The sequence below is a fragment of the Dermacentor silvarum genome, chromosome 4 (assembly GCF_013339745.2).
Source record: "Dermacentor silvarum isolate Dsil-2018 chromosome 4, BIME_Dsil_1.4, whole genome shotgun sequence".
NCBI lineage: Eukaryota > Metazoa > Arthropoda > Arachnida > Ixodida > Ixodidae > Dermacentor > Dermacentor silvarum.
Genome location: NC_051157.2, coordinates 170,773,776 through 170,790,125, shown reverse-complemented (window position 1 = coordinate 170,790,125; position 16,350 = coordinate 170,773,776). Strand labels below are relative to the sequence as shown.

At 45.7% G+C, this 16,350-nt stretch overlaps 1 protein-coding gene across 1 annotated transcript in view; it reads left to right on the top strand.

Moving 5' to 3' along the window:
* The window catches only part of LOC119449038 (uncharacterized), a 179,405-nt gene that overhangs the window by 119,456 nt on the left and 43,599 nt on the right, over window positions 1-16,350 (top strand). Inside the window, exon 20 of the mRNA XM_049666622.1 lies at window positions 8,184-8,243. Coding sequence (XP_049522579.1) covers window positions 8,184-8,243 — 60 coding nt within the window. The remainder of the gene's footprint in view (window positions 1-8,183; window positions 8,244-16,350) is intronic.

Sequence of the window (16,350 nt, the reverse complement as noted above, 5' to 3'; positions counted from 1 at the left end):
TCGGCTTGGCTGGGACGCGTGCACTCTTGCAGGAAACGGAGAGTAGTTACAACTTGATACACACAAGAAAGCGATGTTGCAGAGTTCTGGTAGAGCCCACTAGTGTGGTCAGGGGGGGGGGGGCTGTGAGGCTTCAGCCCCTCCCCCCCCCCCGAAATTTTTTCCGGCCGGCGCCCTGCTCCCTTTTAACATGCACACCTGCACCACGTGCGCCGATTTGCACCACATGGCATTGTGATTTGTGTCCAGTTTACAACTACGCCTGACATAACCATACAACATAACCATACTAATCAACGCCAACATCTTAAGAGAGACCTGAAAGGTTCTCGGAAACTACCGAGTGGGCGTATGCAACCTTAACACCCCCCCCCCCCCCCCCCCCGCGAAAAATATCATGGCTGCGCGCCTGCTAGGGCCACCAAGGCTGGTTTGAAAGAATGGAGTGACATATATATTTAGCTCTCGGGATGGCACTGAGCGACAAAGCGAACAGGCAGTGAGAGTTTCAGAGAACCCGCCTGACAGGACGTCAACGTAGAAAGAAACTGCAGCAAGCAGCGCGAAAGATGGAACGGACGACCGTAGGTCTAAACGTAGAACATTGGTCGTCTATACTCGTAGCCAAAAGCCGGGGCACATAGCGACTGGCCGTCGAATCGATACAGCTGTTTCACTTCGTAGAAGTGAGGGTGTCGCAGGCAAAGGTCTCGGTGGAATTCAGACAGAGAGTGAAAATTCCAGAAAGTGGTCCTTGCGGAGACAACATTTTTTCCGACAGCCTTAACGAGGTTTGTGGAGAGTTGGAGAAATTCCTCGTGCCCCAGCTATTGAGCGAATTCTGTCAAAGACACCCTGACACTGTGACCTCTGGACATCACCGAGTTCTTCTGAATTACAGGAATACTGTCGCTGAGGGCTTCGCTAGTAATAGCGCTAGTAACGTGTCCCAACATTATAGTAAGGAAAGTAGTAAAGAAAGCGCAGAGAGATGCTAAGGTCACGAGGTGTGGGCACCCGCCGAAGCGGTGCCACGGGAAATTTTAGAGAGTGTCTATGGCATGTACTAGAACGGTTCTAGCAAACCAAGTGAGCTGAGACCGGAGCCGGAAACATACATCTCTTGTAGATGAGCGTTTGAACAACTTTCTGGATTCACCCGCGGCGGTGGCTCAGTCAGCTGAGGCGTTGTGCTGCTGAGCACGAGGTCGCGGGATCGAATCCCGGCCGCGACAGCTGCATTTCGATGGAGGCGAAATGCAAAAACGTTCGTGTGCTTGCATTGTAGTGCACGTTAAAGAACCCCAGGTGGTCAAAATTAATCCGGAGCCCTCCACTACAGCGTTCCTCAATAATCAGAACTGGTTTTGGCACGTAAAACTCCAGAAAGACTGTCTGGAATCGCGGAAAGGAGACCTGAAAACCCCGGCGTCCTCAGGAAACACAGAGCTTCGCGAAATGAGTAGTATTTCCTGTGACAGTTTGGTTGGAAACCGCAAAGGTAACGCGGGCCGGCAACACAATCAAGGAGGTCTCGCGAAGCGTTTTATTATCGGACCGTGTCTTCTGGAACAAGAGACTCCGACGCCCGCCGAGACTAAGCTTTTATTACGGGGACGATATTGGTTACAAAAGTCCTAATGCGACTGATGACGAGTGCAAGACCTTTCTCGTAGCCCAGCAATTGAACGACCCTTAGTCAATGAGGAAAGTCGGCTCAGATAGTGCGGCGCCGGAACAAGGCAAAGAGCCGATACATCAGACCTTGGGCAATGGTGTCGATAAGAGGCCAGCGAGGAAAAAAAAATCTCCTGCTACCGTGCAGGTAAGTTGTGTCGACCGCATAAGCCCAGAAGGGTAGCTAAGGGTAGGGCGCGGCGGAAGCTAGAGAAAGATAACAAAATGCGGAGTTTCAAAGCAAGTAAGGCTAGTCGATTGCGGAGAACACGAAACTCCATGGCCGTCACGCGGAAATATAGGGAGGTTGAATGGAAATCGCGACAACAGAGGCGTGGACGAGCGTTGGCGTTCGCAGGATAGAGCGTGTGCCTGCGAAAAGAAGGCGCAACGAAAATTTTGCACTGTGCGGCCACAAGCACGTCAGAACCATAATTGTCTGAGGGCCACAGCAGTTGGGCGCGGCTCGAGAACAAACACTAAGGGAGTCGGCCATTGTTCCTCCTGTTGTCCAAGCCTCCCTTCAGAGCTAAGGTTTGGCGGCCGGGGAGTGAAGCGGAATGTGTCTACAGGAAGCAGATTGTGCCTTGCCTTCTGGCGTGATGTCTTGAACTCGAAAGCCTTCCGGAAGGCGACCCCATCGGGTAAAATTCAAGATAATCGGTAATTGTTAAAGGGTGCGTCAGTTTTCGTACGTGTGCTAAGGATGCTGTAAGGCATTTTATTTTCCTTTCTTTATATTTAGGACTTCGCTAGTTTTCTTTTTGTTTTTGTTTTTTTCATGTTCCAGTTGGGCTCTGTAGTGTTCTAAGCGTATGAGCCGCATAGTACAGTAGAACGGAAGTTTTATGACAATGGCTTGTATTCGCCATGAGATATAATGACCTTTTCAGGAAACGTTTGTTGCTCGAAATCACTATTTAGCTTTCAGGTGATTAAGGTTTAGCGCGATGGTAGATACTGCCATTCACGCGTCGTTATGGTGAGTAAGCATTACTAGAAAGGGTTTGCAGACGCCAAACCGAAGCTTGTTAGCCAAATGCATAAATTCGTAGCTGAATGTCGCAGTTTGAGGAAACGTGTGCAGCGCATTATAGTATTATTAGCCAAGCGCTTAATATGCCTAATGCTGAAGGTTGATTTCATTGCGCGCCTATCGTTATACAGTAGATAAGCATTCTGTAAAAGACTTGAAGATCAAAACGAAAGGGTGCTTGTTAAATGCCTATAAAGCTATGTGCATTTGACAGCTTTATCTGTAAGTTAGTTTGTTTAAATGTCGAAGTATGTTACTCGTTTTAGAAGTTATCTTTTCTGAGTGCGATATGCACTATGAGTCAATCTTCTATTGCGATGGCGCAGCAGAAAATGTTTGAACAGAACTGTTTCTTGGTCTAGTTGGGATTTCCTGAAGGACATACGTTGCCGCGAATGAAGACGCACACAGCATTTTGAAGAATAGATTGTTTTATTACCGAAAAGAAGCTGAAGATGTCCAGACGCGTCATCCGTCGCATGACAGAGTACTGGTGGAACCAGTCCCTTGAACAATTTTGCAAAGCCTGCGGTAGCGCGAAGTCAACGATAGAATCAAGCAATGTGGTGGTGCAGGGAGTAGCGAGCATCCTGGAGGACATCGCAACTCTTCTTACGAAAGAACCTAAGTACAGCATTGAGGCCAGATTTTAGGTGTACGAATTAGCAGCGTTCAACAGACAAGTGGCCAGAAAAGCTGCCCAGAAGGACATCGAAAGATGTTTGCTTGATGGTGTGGACAGTAAAAAAAAAAGTGTTTCAGGATCTAGGTCAAGTGGGGCTGCTGTTGTTATGCGGAAGATGACAAAATTTTGTAGAAATAATAACCTAGTTGGTTTAGAAGCGTATAAAAAGGAGTGTTTTGTGGTACTTCCAAGAATGTTTAACGAGAAGGCCACAGAGGCTCTGAAAAAGAAATTTGTTCTGGTTAGGAAATCTGAATCAAAGGCAAAGATTAAAGTTTTCAGGCTATGTAAGGACCTCAAGTTGGAAAGCTGGCCAGAATATTAACATTGTGAGAGCTACAGTAGTGGGGAGAGCGCATGAACAGCCCAAGCAGGCGCTTGTCATGGACCATGTGTCACAGGCGCTTCCGTTTCAAATGGTGCCCGTTCAATATACCTATGTGTGGGCAATGAATGTGCGGTCGCAGGTAAGATACAATTACTGAGACAATGATTGGAACTGGCTAATACAGGAAATTTGCCCCGATCGGCAGAGTCGAAGATGCACAGTATCTGACCTTAGGCCATAACCCTGGACAACGGTGTCGGCTGTTGCCTTAAAGGCATGGGAATCTGGCTCACAAGTGGCGAACAACAAATAGTACGCCATGAGTCAGGTGCGTATAGCTTAAGAGACATTATGAAAGGAACTGGGAGCAAAGGTCGGAGGCACGTCTCGATGACGGGCGCTGGGCAAGGACAATTCTCGAATAGCGGCGCCCACCGCGCGGTCGCAATGTCGGGGCTCGTCTCCAAACCGGCTCGCGGGGAGAAGTAGGCGCCGCCTTACTCTTTGGGGGTTTGTGTCTTCGTCGAACCGTTGGCCTCGGACTTTTTTTTTTTATTGCGATAAAGACTTGACGTTAAGGCCTCGGACTTGGTCGAAAGAAGGAATATATGTCGAATGCGGGAAAATATAAGCAGCACGCAGGGCTCTTGATGACAGTGTGTTGTCGAGCATTGTTTCTCTGTGCACATGACTGCTTTTAAGTGTGTCGCACCACTTGCGGGAAACTTGTAAGCTGTACCATTAGACACAACTAGTTGACATGTGTACACGGGGCTCTTACCACATAGCAGGGAATGACCTTTAATTGTTTTTGCACGTTCGTTCTTTTAAATAAGAAAGAGGGTTTGTTGAACTGTCAATAATCGACTGGTGTGTCGCCGTCCCGGCACGTCTCCTAGGGTCTCAACTAGACCAATCACATTTCAGGGCGTACTATTGGTTGTTTGTCACTTGTGAGCCGGACTCCCATACCTTTAAGGCAACAGCCGACACCGTTGTCCAGGGTTACGGTCTAAGGTCAGATGCTGCACATCTTCGGCTCTGCCGAGTGGGACAAATTTCCTGTATAAGCCACTTCCAAACATTGTCTCAGTAGTTGTGTCTTACCTGAGTTTCTATGTTTAGCAAGTGGTATTATTGTTAAAACATCAAGCGATCTCCAGTCTCCAGTCATAGTTGCCAAGCACCCAGTCTCAGGTGGGCGCATCTCTGGTTCAAGGAGCTCAATCTGCCTTCGTTCGATCGGTGATCGGACAGGCTTCAGCGCTTAAACGAAGCAGTAGACAAGGTACAAGAACGAAGGAAAACGAATTGAAGCTCACCACACCAACGTTACGTTACTTCATGAAGTAACGTTACTTAACGTTACTTCATTAATGTTACAACACGCAGCCTCAATACATTTAGCATTAACACAAGTGCCTATACACCAAAGAAGTTTCCCGCCCAGCTGTTCCCATATTGCCTGGAATTGGAATTATTTTTAGTTTCTTATTGCCAGCGGACTGCCAGTGTTTTCGAAAACGTTTCGGAGCGCTTACGTTGTTTCCATTAATTTTCTGTTAGTCTCACCGGCTTGCTCTTTTGGATACCAAGCTTTAGCGTCGGCAAGACGGATACTGAAAGGGGCAGGTGCCTGTTTTTGTACTTTTAGTCACGGAATGTGGCTGTGCTATCACGGTTCATTCTTTTGTCTCTGCAAGCAATATTTAATTTTTTTTACTCGAGTGCGAAATGCGTTGGCGATTTGAAATCCTTCCTATGTCCCAAATGTTATAGTTTGGAAAACACAACGGGGCCTATTCTTATGAGAAATATAATGCGCAGGTAGCGCATTCTCGGAACCTTGTGGGACCGCAGATTTATCAGCAACATAAAATGAGACAATAGAGGCCCGATTGCAAGTAGCATCGTTGGATATCGGTGCCGACATCCCTAAGCATCGTTGCTGTTAATTACAAGTTGTACCTGTATTTTGCTAGCGCGAACTCAAGCAATAACGACTTTCCGCCTATTTAGGTTGTAGTAACGTTTTTCGTGCTGTAGCCTGTTATGTGACAGTATAATATTTTCTTTTATTTAGAGAATATTGCCAATCCCATAAGAGATTATTGTAGGAAGGGCACAATGTCAAACAATAAACATAATAAAGTGATAGTAAAAATGTAAAAAAATAAATAAATACAAAATACAAATACAGAATCTGAGTATAACAGACATAATAAGTAGCAAAATCAAAGGGACAAGTATAAATAGGGGTAATATGTATATATCGTATATACAGTCCAGCAGTATTTACAAAGAAGTTGCAAAAAAGGTTAGCATTTTAGTAGTAACATTAAGAGAAGAAGGTGCGCACAGTTAAATTTTATAATTAAGAATCTAGCAGGTAACTGTCAAGAAGTGACAAAAAATGTGTAATTGACAAACTATTGGTGATATTGGAAGGTAAACCATTCCACTGCTTTATGGCTAGTGGGGAAAAAGAGTATTTAAAACAGTCAGTTTTAAAATGATGTTCCTGTAGGGTGTACGAATGCTTAGGTCGTGTTATTCTCGTGTTTGCGATGGTAACGTACTTGGAACTGTCAACATTTAACTTGTCATGAATTAGCTGGTGCAGTAGTTGCAACCGTACGAGTGTGGCTTGGTTTTGGATTGTGAGTATTCCGGCAGGTTCTCGTGGAGCATTCGGATAATCTGTAAGTCGATAATGCATCTAAATGCTTTTAAAATCTGCTATAATTGATATTTGTGACAGTTCGATATCTTGTGAGACAAAACTTACTTCCTCCCAACTAATATCTTACCAGTTTTGCCCCACCTAAAGAAAAAAAAAGCTTCGTCATCTATGCGCCCAAAACTTCGCTATGGTGACGATATGGTAGTCATATAAGCCAGAGCTTGTAATATGTGATAAGCCCATCAGCATACCGCTGCGCGTTGCTGGGTGAACGTCTGTAGACTATCATCCTACAGGATCGTCAATGCTACCTTTATTCAACCCTATCCTTTTAGTTAATTAGTTAAATAATTCTTATCGTCATTTGTATAGGTATAAGTTCCCACTCAAACATGTTATCAGTACTGCTAAAGAAAAACTTCTACTCTTAAGAAAACATTAGGCGCACGGGACGCCTGGCGCCCTCTCTCGGTGTGCTACCGCTCAGTGCTGCGTAAATGAATGGACAACGAAATAATAAAGAAAGAGAACTCGAAAAATGATTGTTGTGGATTAGTATTTCATTTGTATATAAAAGAGACTGTAGTGGAAATATGTTCCTGAAATTTCAGTTACGTGATAATAAAGCTTAAATGTTCTTGGGAATAGAAGCTGTTAAACATGGATAGAGTGCCTAATTTAGGCTGGTCGACGCTTTAATAGGTGTTGGGAGGCCTGGTAACTTCAGTTGGTTCCCCAGTGATATAATGAAGGTTCCCAGGGCGTAGAGCTTAAAACCGCATACCTGAAATGTGACAAAGGCGTTCACTAATGGGTCTCTTTTATGTAGATCAAATCATAATCAACAGTTATGCTTTTTATAAGTTAGATTTTTAAACTCCGATATCCATTCAGCTACGCAGTGGCCACTGGACGCCCACGGAGAGGGAAAATCGGGCGTCTCGCGCGCCTCATGTCCTGCCGTTCTGGCGCAGTCTGCTCGTAGCATAGGCTGGCCTACTCACTCACAGGGGCAGACACTCATTTCACAGTTGTGAGTGTGACTGTTGGCGGCATTGAGTGGCGGTTGAGCGATCTGGGGTGAGTGCCAGTGATTCATTCAACGCGACTGTGAGCGTTAGGGAGTGCCGATGAGCACGAGTTGACGGTAGTAGGAACGCGAGTAAATAATACCCCTGTGGGTAACTAGATGGGAGTACGAAGTTGAGTGAGTACCTGTGAGAGTGAGTCGACGTGATAGAAAGTAGCGCGAAAAGTGGCAAAAAAGGGTGAAAGCACAGAGCGTTACAGCGTCGAAATCTTTATGCCAAACTGAATTTCATTGGTGGGTTCATTTGGCTGACGATCAACTCGCGCGTTGGGTCACGTGGTTCCGCGCTGCGCATATATATATTGTATTCCAATAAAGATACAATTGAGAGGCAGCAGTCAGTCTCTGTTCTCTCGCACTCTTTCCTGATTCACTTTTTTGCCAATTTCCATCATGTCAACACACCAAGTAGCCCAGCAAAGCATTTTGCTAGAATAAGTGGAATTCATTATGAGCGTGAGGGAGTGCTGGTGTTTGCAAGTAGGCTTTCGTGTGAGTGCGAGTGAGCCCTAATATTGATGTAGTATTAGTCCGTCAGCGAGAGTGAGTGCTCACCTATTCTGACGACCTTCGGTTTCGAGCTCGTCAGGTTCTCTATGTAAGGCAAGTGAGCACTTCATGCGTTTCTGCTGGAAGGTATTATTTACTCAAAGTCGCTTGACCGCGTCCATTTGATATGCGCAGGTCATCATCTCTGTTGTATCCCAACAGCCCTTTGAAGGAGTCGAGGATCCTTCCAAAATGGTGAGTTGGGCACCGCACCTGGTTTATGAACATTTATGTTTTGCGTGTTTCGCTCTTGACTCACAGAAAGAGTGAGTGCTTCGAGTTTTTTAAAATCTTACCTCTTCTAATCACATTTTGCCAAAGTAAGTGCATTCTATAGAGCACAGAGACTGTGGCGTGACGTTTTGGATTGAGTTCTAAAGTGGAGAAACTAAGAACTTATTGCATGTGTCGTATATGTGCTAGAGCACTGTTCTCTGCGGTATCAGGAATAGTCATTGCAACTTAGTGACACCAACTGAGGGTGGGATAGCGTGCGCGTGCTTTGTTGCTCACGGTTTTCTTTCGTAATGTTTGAGTACTCACTAAATACGTTATTCTCATTCAAAAATGACTAGGAAACTCATCGCAATTAGGGATTGATTGAATCATCCATTTCGGGACCTCTCGTTCATTTGTCTATTTATCTAGTGTATTCATTTAGTGTAATTATCTTCATCTATTTGTGTAAACGTTGGAGTTTATACACTTGTTTTAACAATACCATATCCTTTTCTTGTGCATTATAACGTGCATTGCCGGAAATTATTCTCACAATATTCTAGGAAGCAATTACCTAGTATATCACCTCAGATTGATGTTAAGTGCGCGCAAAAAGTGTTTTAATGTGATTTAATCATACTCCTGGCGCTAGCTTTCGGGAAAAATGACACTAATTCGACATACGCTTTTGCGTCGTATCAAATGACCTAAAAGCAACCTTGAACTGTGTTTGGAATTCAGCAAAATAACGTGAAAATACAGGATGCAGCGTAAACGTGGCAAACCACCACACTATGTTATATCATCATATTTGTGTGTAGGAAAAAAGAAGCATCAGAAATATGAAGAGTTAGTTACTTTGTCAACGTACATGGAGATTCTCCTCCTGGCATCTAGCAGAAGCATGTAAGCAAGAAAGTGTAGTTCGCGCTTTTAACATATCAGTGAGTAAAAAGAACAGACTTGACAAGCGATTATGCCTCTAAACTGTCTTCAGGTCTCAGAAGGATAGATTTTTAAATTTTAAATACCTTCATGGTCAGAACACATTACAGAGGGGACCGGTTACAGATAGTAGTTGCGTAAATAAAAAGTATTGGAAAGTCGTGTTACAAAAAGTGGTTACCTTGTCATGCTATGTTAGGTAATACTTTCACGAATGCATCGTGATATTCAATGGTGACTACTTATGCGGAAAGCTGATTCTAATTGTTATATGCACGTGACAGATATATGAATTTGAAAATGAGGTCGTTCTGGAATGTAGAACACCAGCTTCATGAATGTGACCAAGTGTTGATATGTATTGTGCAGGAAGAATTAGTTTCGGCAGATCATGGTTATGATACAATATATGAAAAAGCACTAATCTAGATATTCTGTGGCTAGGCTTGTCAGGGTAGGATATTTCTTAATTTGGGTTTATATAGTAGCCGAGTGGTTGGAAGTAGATTGTATGAAGCGAATCCGAACAATTTCAAGTGAATGCGCTAAATTTGTCCCATATTGAGGCAGAATACTCAAGTTTAGTCCCGAAAATTGTTTTACATAGGGTAAACCTAAGCATAGAAGGGGATCTGGAAAAGTTACGTCGGATGTATCCCAGCACGTCGTTAGTGCTGTTAATGACATATTTACTGTTATTATTCTAAGAAAGGTTGGTTGCTATGTGGATTCCGAGATACTTATATGAGTGCGCATTTTCTAGCGGGACACTGTTCAGACTGCATAGGGGAATAGCTTGGTTAGTTTCTCTAGCGACACACATTATTTTCATTTCGTGTTTTACACCAAGGGGAAACGGCGTTAATATCAGATTGAAGTATGATTACGTCATCATCGGAAATTATTTCACAGAATATTACGTAATCATCAGCGAATAAATGAATGTAAGAAGAAACGCACTGTGCCATGTCCTTGATACGAATAAGAAAATAAAGCGGACCAAAGACCGAGTCCTGTGGGACAACAGTGCAGCACAAAGGGCTCGGAGTTGGAATCGTTAGCAGAAACGAACTGAGAGTGGTTTTTCGAGGAAGCATTCTGCTTATGTTAGAATTTGTATATAAATATTAAGCAAGCTAAGCTTGTATAAGAGAATTGTCTCGTCTCCTGCGGGTCTTTCAGTAAAGACCTCTAAGATAAGATTGCATTAGGTCGTCCGACTAGCAGGTAATAACCTCTTTCATATCCATAAGCATAATGCTCGTGTTCTGTTTGGGACCTACGATTAGCCTGCCATTATTTTTTGTCTTTTTGGTCGGCTTTTTTTTCTTCTTTGAATGCTTCCCAATGTACGTATGCATGGAGTGATATTGACTCTTCCAATTTTCTCAGAGAGAGAAAGAGAAGTTTAATGATACGAAATGCAGAGAGGTCGGCCTGAGGCATATTCCTCTAGCCAGCTACTCTGCGTTGGGCGAAGGGGAAAAGGGAAAGAAAGAGGGAACAAAGAGGCGCATGATGGGTGACAATGACGAGATAGTTTTCTGAGCTCAGCAATAGCAAAGGTAGTCCCGAAATTGTTTTGTTAAGCTCCAAGAAAAGTGTGCGCCCTCTAATTTTGTCCACAAACAATAATCGCCCATCTTGGGTGCCTTTCCTTTCTTCAACACTGCGCGCCCGGTACTTCTAAATCACAAACGACATCTGCGTATCTGCGTGTCACAGCGTTCTCGACAGGAAGCGTGCGTGTGCAGTGTTTTTAAAGAATAAGAATAATTACTTTGGGACAAGTTACGCAAAAAGCAGTTGCACTTTTTTTAGATTCTATACAAGTTTTTTTTTTGCTTTTTTTGCGAGAACAGACATTGATGAACAAATGACGCGATTTACGTTTACTGCTCAGGGTCAGCTGCGCGCATGAGGCCTAGATGATTATGGAGTCGCATAGCCAGTCGTAGCTACACGCTCCTTGATCAACGTGGTCTAAGACAACATGTATCATTGCAATATTGTATCATGAGCAGAAGTTAAAATTCGACGGGAGCAGTTACCGAGCTGTTCACTGCGCCCTCGGATGGTAGTCAACCTTCCATGAGTTTGAACAGCGTGTACATGTGCTGGCGCGGCCCTTTCACATTTTTACCTGCCCCAGTGTGCGTCTGCTTCTGCGCTCAGGCGTTCACAGGATTGTCAGAAAGAGCTCTAGGTGGCGCTTGGCCAGTCGCTGTGCTCATACCACTCAATGCTATAGAAGATAATGGCGAGCGCTTCTAGGCAGCTGCCATGTTTTCTATTATGACGATGATGATGAGAGCGCTGTCTGCGGATTGCGGGAGCTTCGCAGGCGAAAAGGAGCCACAGTGCGTTTCGTGTTGTTAGTGGCGTGCGATGGGGGTTTTCAAAACCGGCGCCCTGTTTTTGTGTACGCTAGTCATATGCTGCTTTCTGCTTAGGCGGTCATGAATACTCGAATGCGGCTCATTCATAAGCATTAGACACACAGGGAATGAAACCGTCAAGTTGCGTGCAGACTTGTTTATTTGCCGTAACAGAACAATCGCTGCGGAAGTTACCAAGTCGACACGCGCATCCCGTCGCTTTCAGATCACTTTTCTCTCGCATCCAAAATTTGGGTGAGGGTTGACTACCGTGGGCTTTCCGCTTGGAAAGAGAATCGGGCAGACCCAATATAACGACTCCGAACCGGCATAAACGGCACTGTTATCACAAGCCGGCAGCGTAGGAAGGCATGACGCATACTATTGCGTTGTCCCCTTACGGCAACAAAATGAATACCCAGCCGAGCAAACACGCTGGGCACGAAGCCTTTTCTGTGTAAAGCCAATACTCAATGGTGTTTCACACAAGCGCAAGCTATCTCATGACCCCATGTATGTCGCAGAGCTGTTGCTTGTGCCACGTCTTCTTTCGCTCGTTGTTGCTGCAGCCAACGACGGCACAGTGCATGCGGCCGCACGACTATCTTTCGCGCATCTCGCTTCTCACAATATCCAGAAAACAGACCGATGAACAGGTGCGATAAGAAGAGGTCAAAAAATACTACATCAAGGGAACACCCATCGCAAGCACAGCCATTTTCTCCCGCCACCCGGAGTCCCTGCCTGAAGGAAGTACCTGGTGTCGAGAACTTAGGTGTGACCGGGATTCTCGCTACGATGCTCTAAGAAATGTTGTCTCTACTAAAGAAAGGGAAAGCTGCCGCGCCACGTGGTGTAGTAATTTAGCATGTCCAACAGATTCGCAGCGTTATTCCTACTGTAATAACAAATACGGGCGCCAACAGAAGACGAAGGAGAAGATGGTTGTTGTTGTTGTTGGTGCTCGAGTTCGCTCCGCTTGGCCATTGCCTGTTTCTGTGCATTCATATAAACGCCGAGCACATCTAATCTTAAACGCATACTATCAATTGGTAGAGGTGCTGGGTATGCCGAATAGTCTACCGCCGCTGGTGCGGTAGCACCTTGCTGAGGTACGTCGTGAGGCATTGCCGCGGCAGGGGGTAAAATCAGGGTACGGAGTGGCACGATGAAAAATGGAACCTGGTCGCCTTTTTCTGGTCGCCTAGCTCGTTGGGCGCTTCGTCTACAAGAGTATGACATTCGTGTTGTCTACCAATCAGGCCCTAGGCATTCGGATGCCGACGCTCTTTCGCGTTTAACACCGCCTGATGAGTATGTTGCTGAGTCTGTCTCCAGCTACGATTCTTCGTCTGTTACATTCGCCGACATGCCAGCTGAGCAACGCCGGGATCCTTGGATAGCCGCTCTTCTAGAGTATGTACCTCAGTCGTCACCACGCACCATTGACCGCTCGCTTCGGCACATTGCTCACCACTTTGCCATCCAGAAAGGGCTCCTGTACCGCCGCAACTACCTATCTGATGGCCGTAAATGGTTGCTAGTGATTCTCGCCATCTGCTTTCCTACATCTGTGCCCTTTTCATGCGAATCCGCCATGCGGTCATGCCGGTGTACTAAACACGTATGCACGCCTACGGATTCGACACTACTGGCGCGGAATGTACCGCTTCATTCCGCAGTACATCCACTCGTATTTCAAGTGCCAACGCTGCACGAGCCCACCTTACGCGGCCAATGGGCCACTCCGAACCCCTGCCCTGTTCCACCCGGCCTTTCGATCGCGTCGGTATCAATTGGTACGGACCCCTTACGAATACTCCAAATGGCAACCGCTGTCATCCGCGCTGTGGACCACCTCACGCGCTACGCCGAAACTTCCGTGCTTCCGGCGGCCAAAGCACGTGAAGTCAGCTTTCTCATCCTTGACAACCTTGTTCTTCGACACGTTGCGCCTCGCGAGCTGAGTGACCGTCGTCATTAATTGCTCTCCGAAGATGTAGAAGCCCTCCTCCACGAATGCAACATTGTCCATAGAACTACAAGCGCCTATCATCCGCAAACCAATGGTATGACTCAATGCTTTATTCGCACTCACGGCGACATGCTCGCCATGTACGTTTGCGCTGACCGCACTAATTGGCACCACATCCTAACCTTTGTTACGTGTGCTTACACTAGCGCCACTCAGTCTACCACGGCATTCTATCCTTCTGTCTTTTTTATGGTCGCGAACCTTCCTCGTTTATGGACACGAGTCTCTTGTATCGCCCCGATGCTTCAGAATCTACTACTCTATCCGAAGCCCTCACTTATTCCGAAGAATGTCGTCAGATCGCACGCTCACTTATCGCCCGACCAGGCCAGCCAGAAACATAGTCGGGACGCAAGCTTGTCTTTTCCATCATATTTACCTGGAACGCTGGTATGGCTCCGCTTTCCCTCCTTTACTCTCGGCCTTTCCACAAAGTTCAGCTCAAAGTATGACGGCCTTTACGGGGTTCTACTACAGACGTCCCCGGTCATCTACGTCATTGAGCCTATTCAGCCATTCAGCCAAACTCTATTTAAGCGAAGCTTTACAGGCTCATAAGTTTTGGCGGTGGTGGTGGCGGTGGGGGTGTTACGCAGAAAAGTGGGCCGATCCTGGCGATAGTGCAGAAAGGGTCCAAGCTCAATGGGACATACTCCTGTCATGTGAGCCGATCCAGGTGATAGTGCAGAAAGGGTCCAAGCTCAATGGCACATACCCCTGTGGGCTCCGGGACCCGTATAACGCGCCTTTGAACTGTCGAGAGAATGGGGGTAAGCGAAGGTTGTCGTCCATTTCTAGCGTGAGGGCTTCTGAAGCCCAGGCGAAACGTCAGCGAAGAGACGCGTACCCCGAGTTGCGAAGCGCGATGTTGAGGCCAAACGTCAATGAAGAGCCGCTGATCCTGAATTTAGGGCAAAAGAAGCGGAATGCCTGCGACAGTCGTCTTGCCACAAACTTCGCTTATCCCCATTTTCTCGACAGGGGCAATGTGGCAGGCATGTGGTAGTGAACCGAACTTCGCTCAACGTTACTGTATGTTGTAGCCACAGACGAAGAAGCACCTCGCGTTCTCGCAGTCACTAATGTGCGCGAGCAGTTCATAACAGCAAGCGAACAAGGTGGCAGATAAAGAACGCGCGTTCGCAGTACATGGGTCTTCAATTCAGGTGCGCCAGCGCCAGTGAACACAACGTTTCAGCAGTGTTGCCAGGTCCGACGAGGCGGTGTAGCCAAAAGCTAGAGAAATTGTAGCCCAAATGTAGCCAAACACTAAAAAACGTGCAAAAAATTTCGTAGCCAATTATAGCCATTTTTATTTGCAGTTTTATTTGTGTATACATTTTCACATTCGACTACGGCAATTCTTTTTTTACACAACCCGTCGTAACAAAATGTCCGTGCCGCCGTGACGGTCGGCCCTTGACATCAACGACAGCGACATCATGCTTGCACAGAACACTTTTTGGTTGGACCTGGAAGCTGTCAAGTTCCAGCAAATCGCTGTAGAAGGCGAAATCAGTGCTTTTATTTTATGACGGATAGTACTAAGTTATTATTTTAGTTATTTACAGTAATATTACCTACAAACTCTGCTTTTTAGCTGTCGTGAATGCAAAATAACGTTTAGCATCATCGATCTCTTACGTCATCTCTGCCTACGGCGTAGAAGTTCAGCTATCCAGCGATCTGCGACGTGCTGCTCACGGCTTCTTTCTTATGAGCTAAAACAAGTATTTCGCGCTATGATCTCTCGTGTTATTTGTCTCATCGTCCTATCTTGTTTTCACTTTTTTCAATTAGCTTGGCCCGTGTTAGCTAGTACACGCTCTATAAACTGTCCATTTACAGCAACCTGGCCGCCATCTTAGGTGTCTAGCATGGAATTAGCATGCGTTAAAAGAAAGTGCCAGACAACAGATGCCACTCGCTGTCTGAATCGGTGTAAGCGAGGCTTTAAATGATTACTGCGGAAAACGGCACACCAATGTAAGAAGCGCGCAGTCGTTTTCGGCGACGAGCACGTCGCGAACGTAACTCGCTCGAAATGGTAAAAGCCGGGACGGCGCACAAAGAGCAAAGGTAAACAACAAATTGATAACAGTGGTTATGCTGTGAAAACCGGTTACTGTCAAAAAGCAAACCATGTTGATGTGATAATAAAATTTTAGAATAGGGGCCCCCAAAGAGCTTTGCAGGTGTTATCGTTGGGGCATAAATATTAAAATAAAATATACCATTTTATGATAATAACAGTAATTTAGATTTTCGCGTTTAATTACAATTTAGAACTTATTCTCTTAGCAGCAAGCAACTTGTTGCGCTTAGTTTTGAGTAACCAACTTTACGTATCTTCACCCACCGAAGTCAATCCATGTTAGGCATACGAAACATGAAATCGACAACTGAATTCGGAATCACCGGCGTCTAATGAATCAATATTCATTACACGTGTTAGTTGAGAGAAAGCGATAACCGCAATCACTTCTCCTAGCTTAAGAACTTCACGCGTTACCACGAATCGAGCCCAGTTTGGTGCTAGGTTAGAGCCGTCGCTTCGATGGGCGCCGCCATGTTTGTTGACGAAAGCTTTTGGGGCAGCTTATGGGGCTCCAGCTCAATCGATGAAATAGCGTGCCCGACGCAAAATCCAAGCACAGTTTGCGTCTTGCGCATGCGCAGTGGCTTCTACGTTATTTCTTTGAGGCCCCGAAACGTTTGAGGCCCC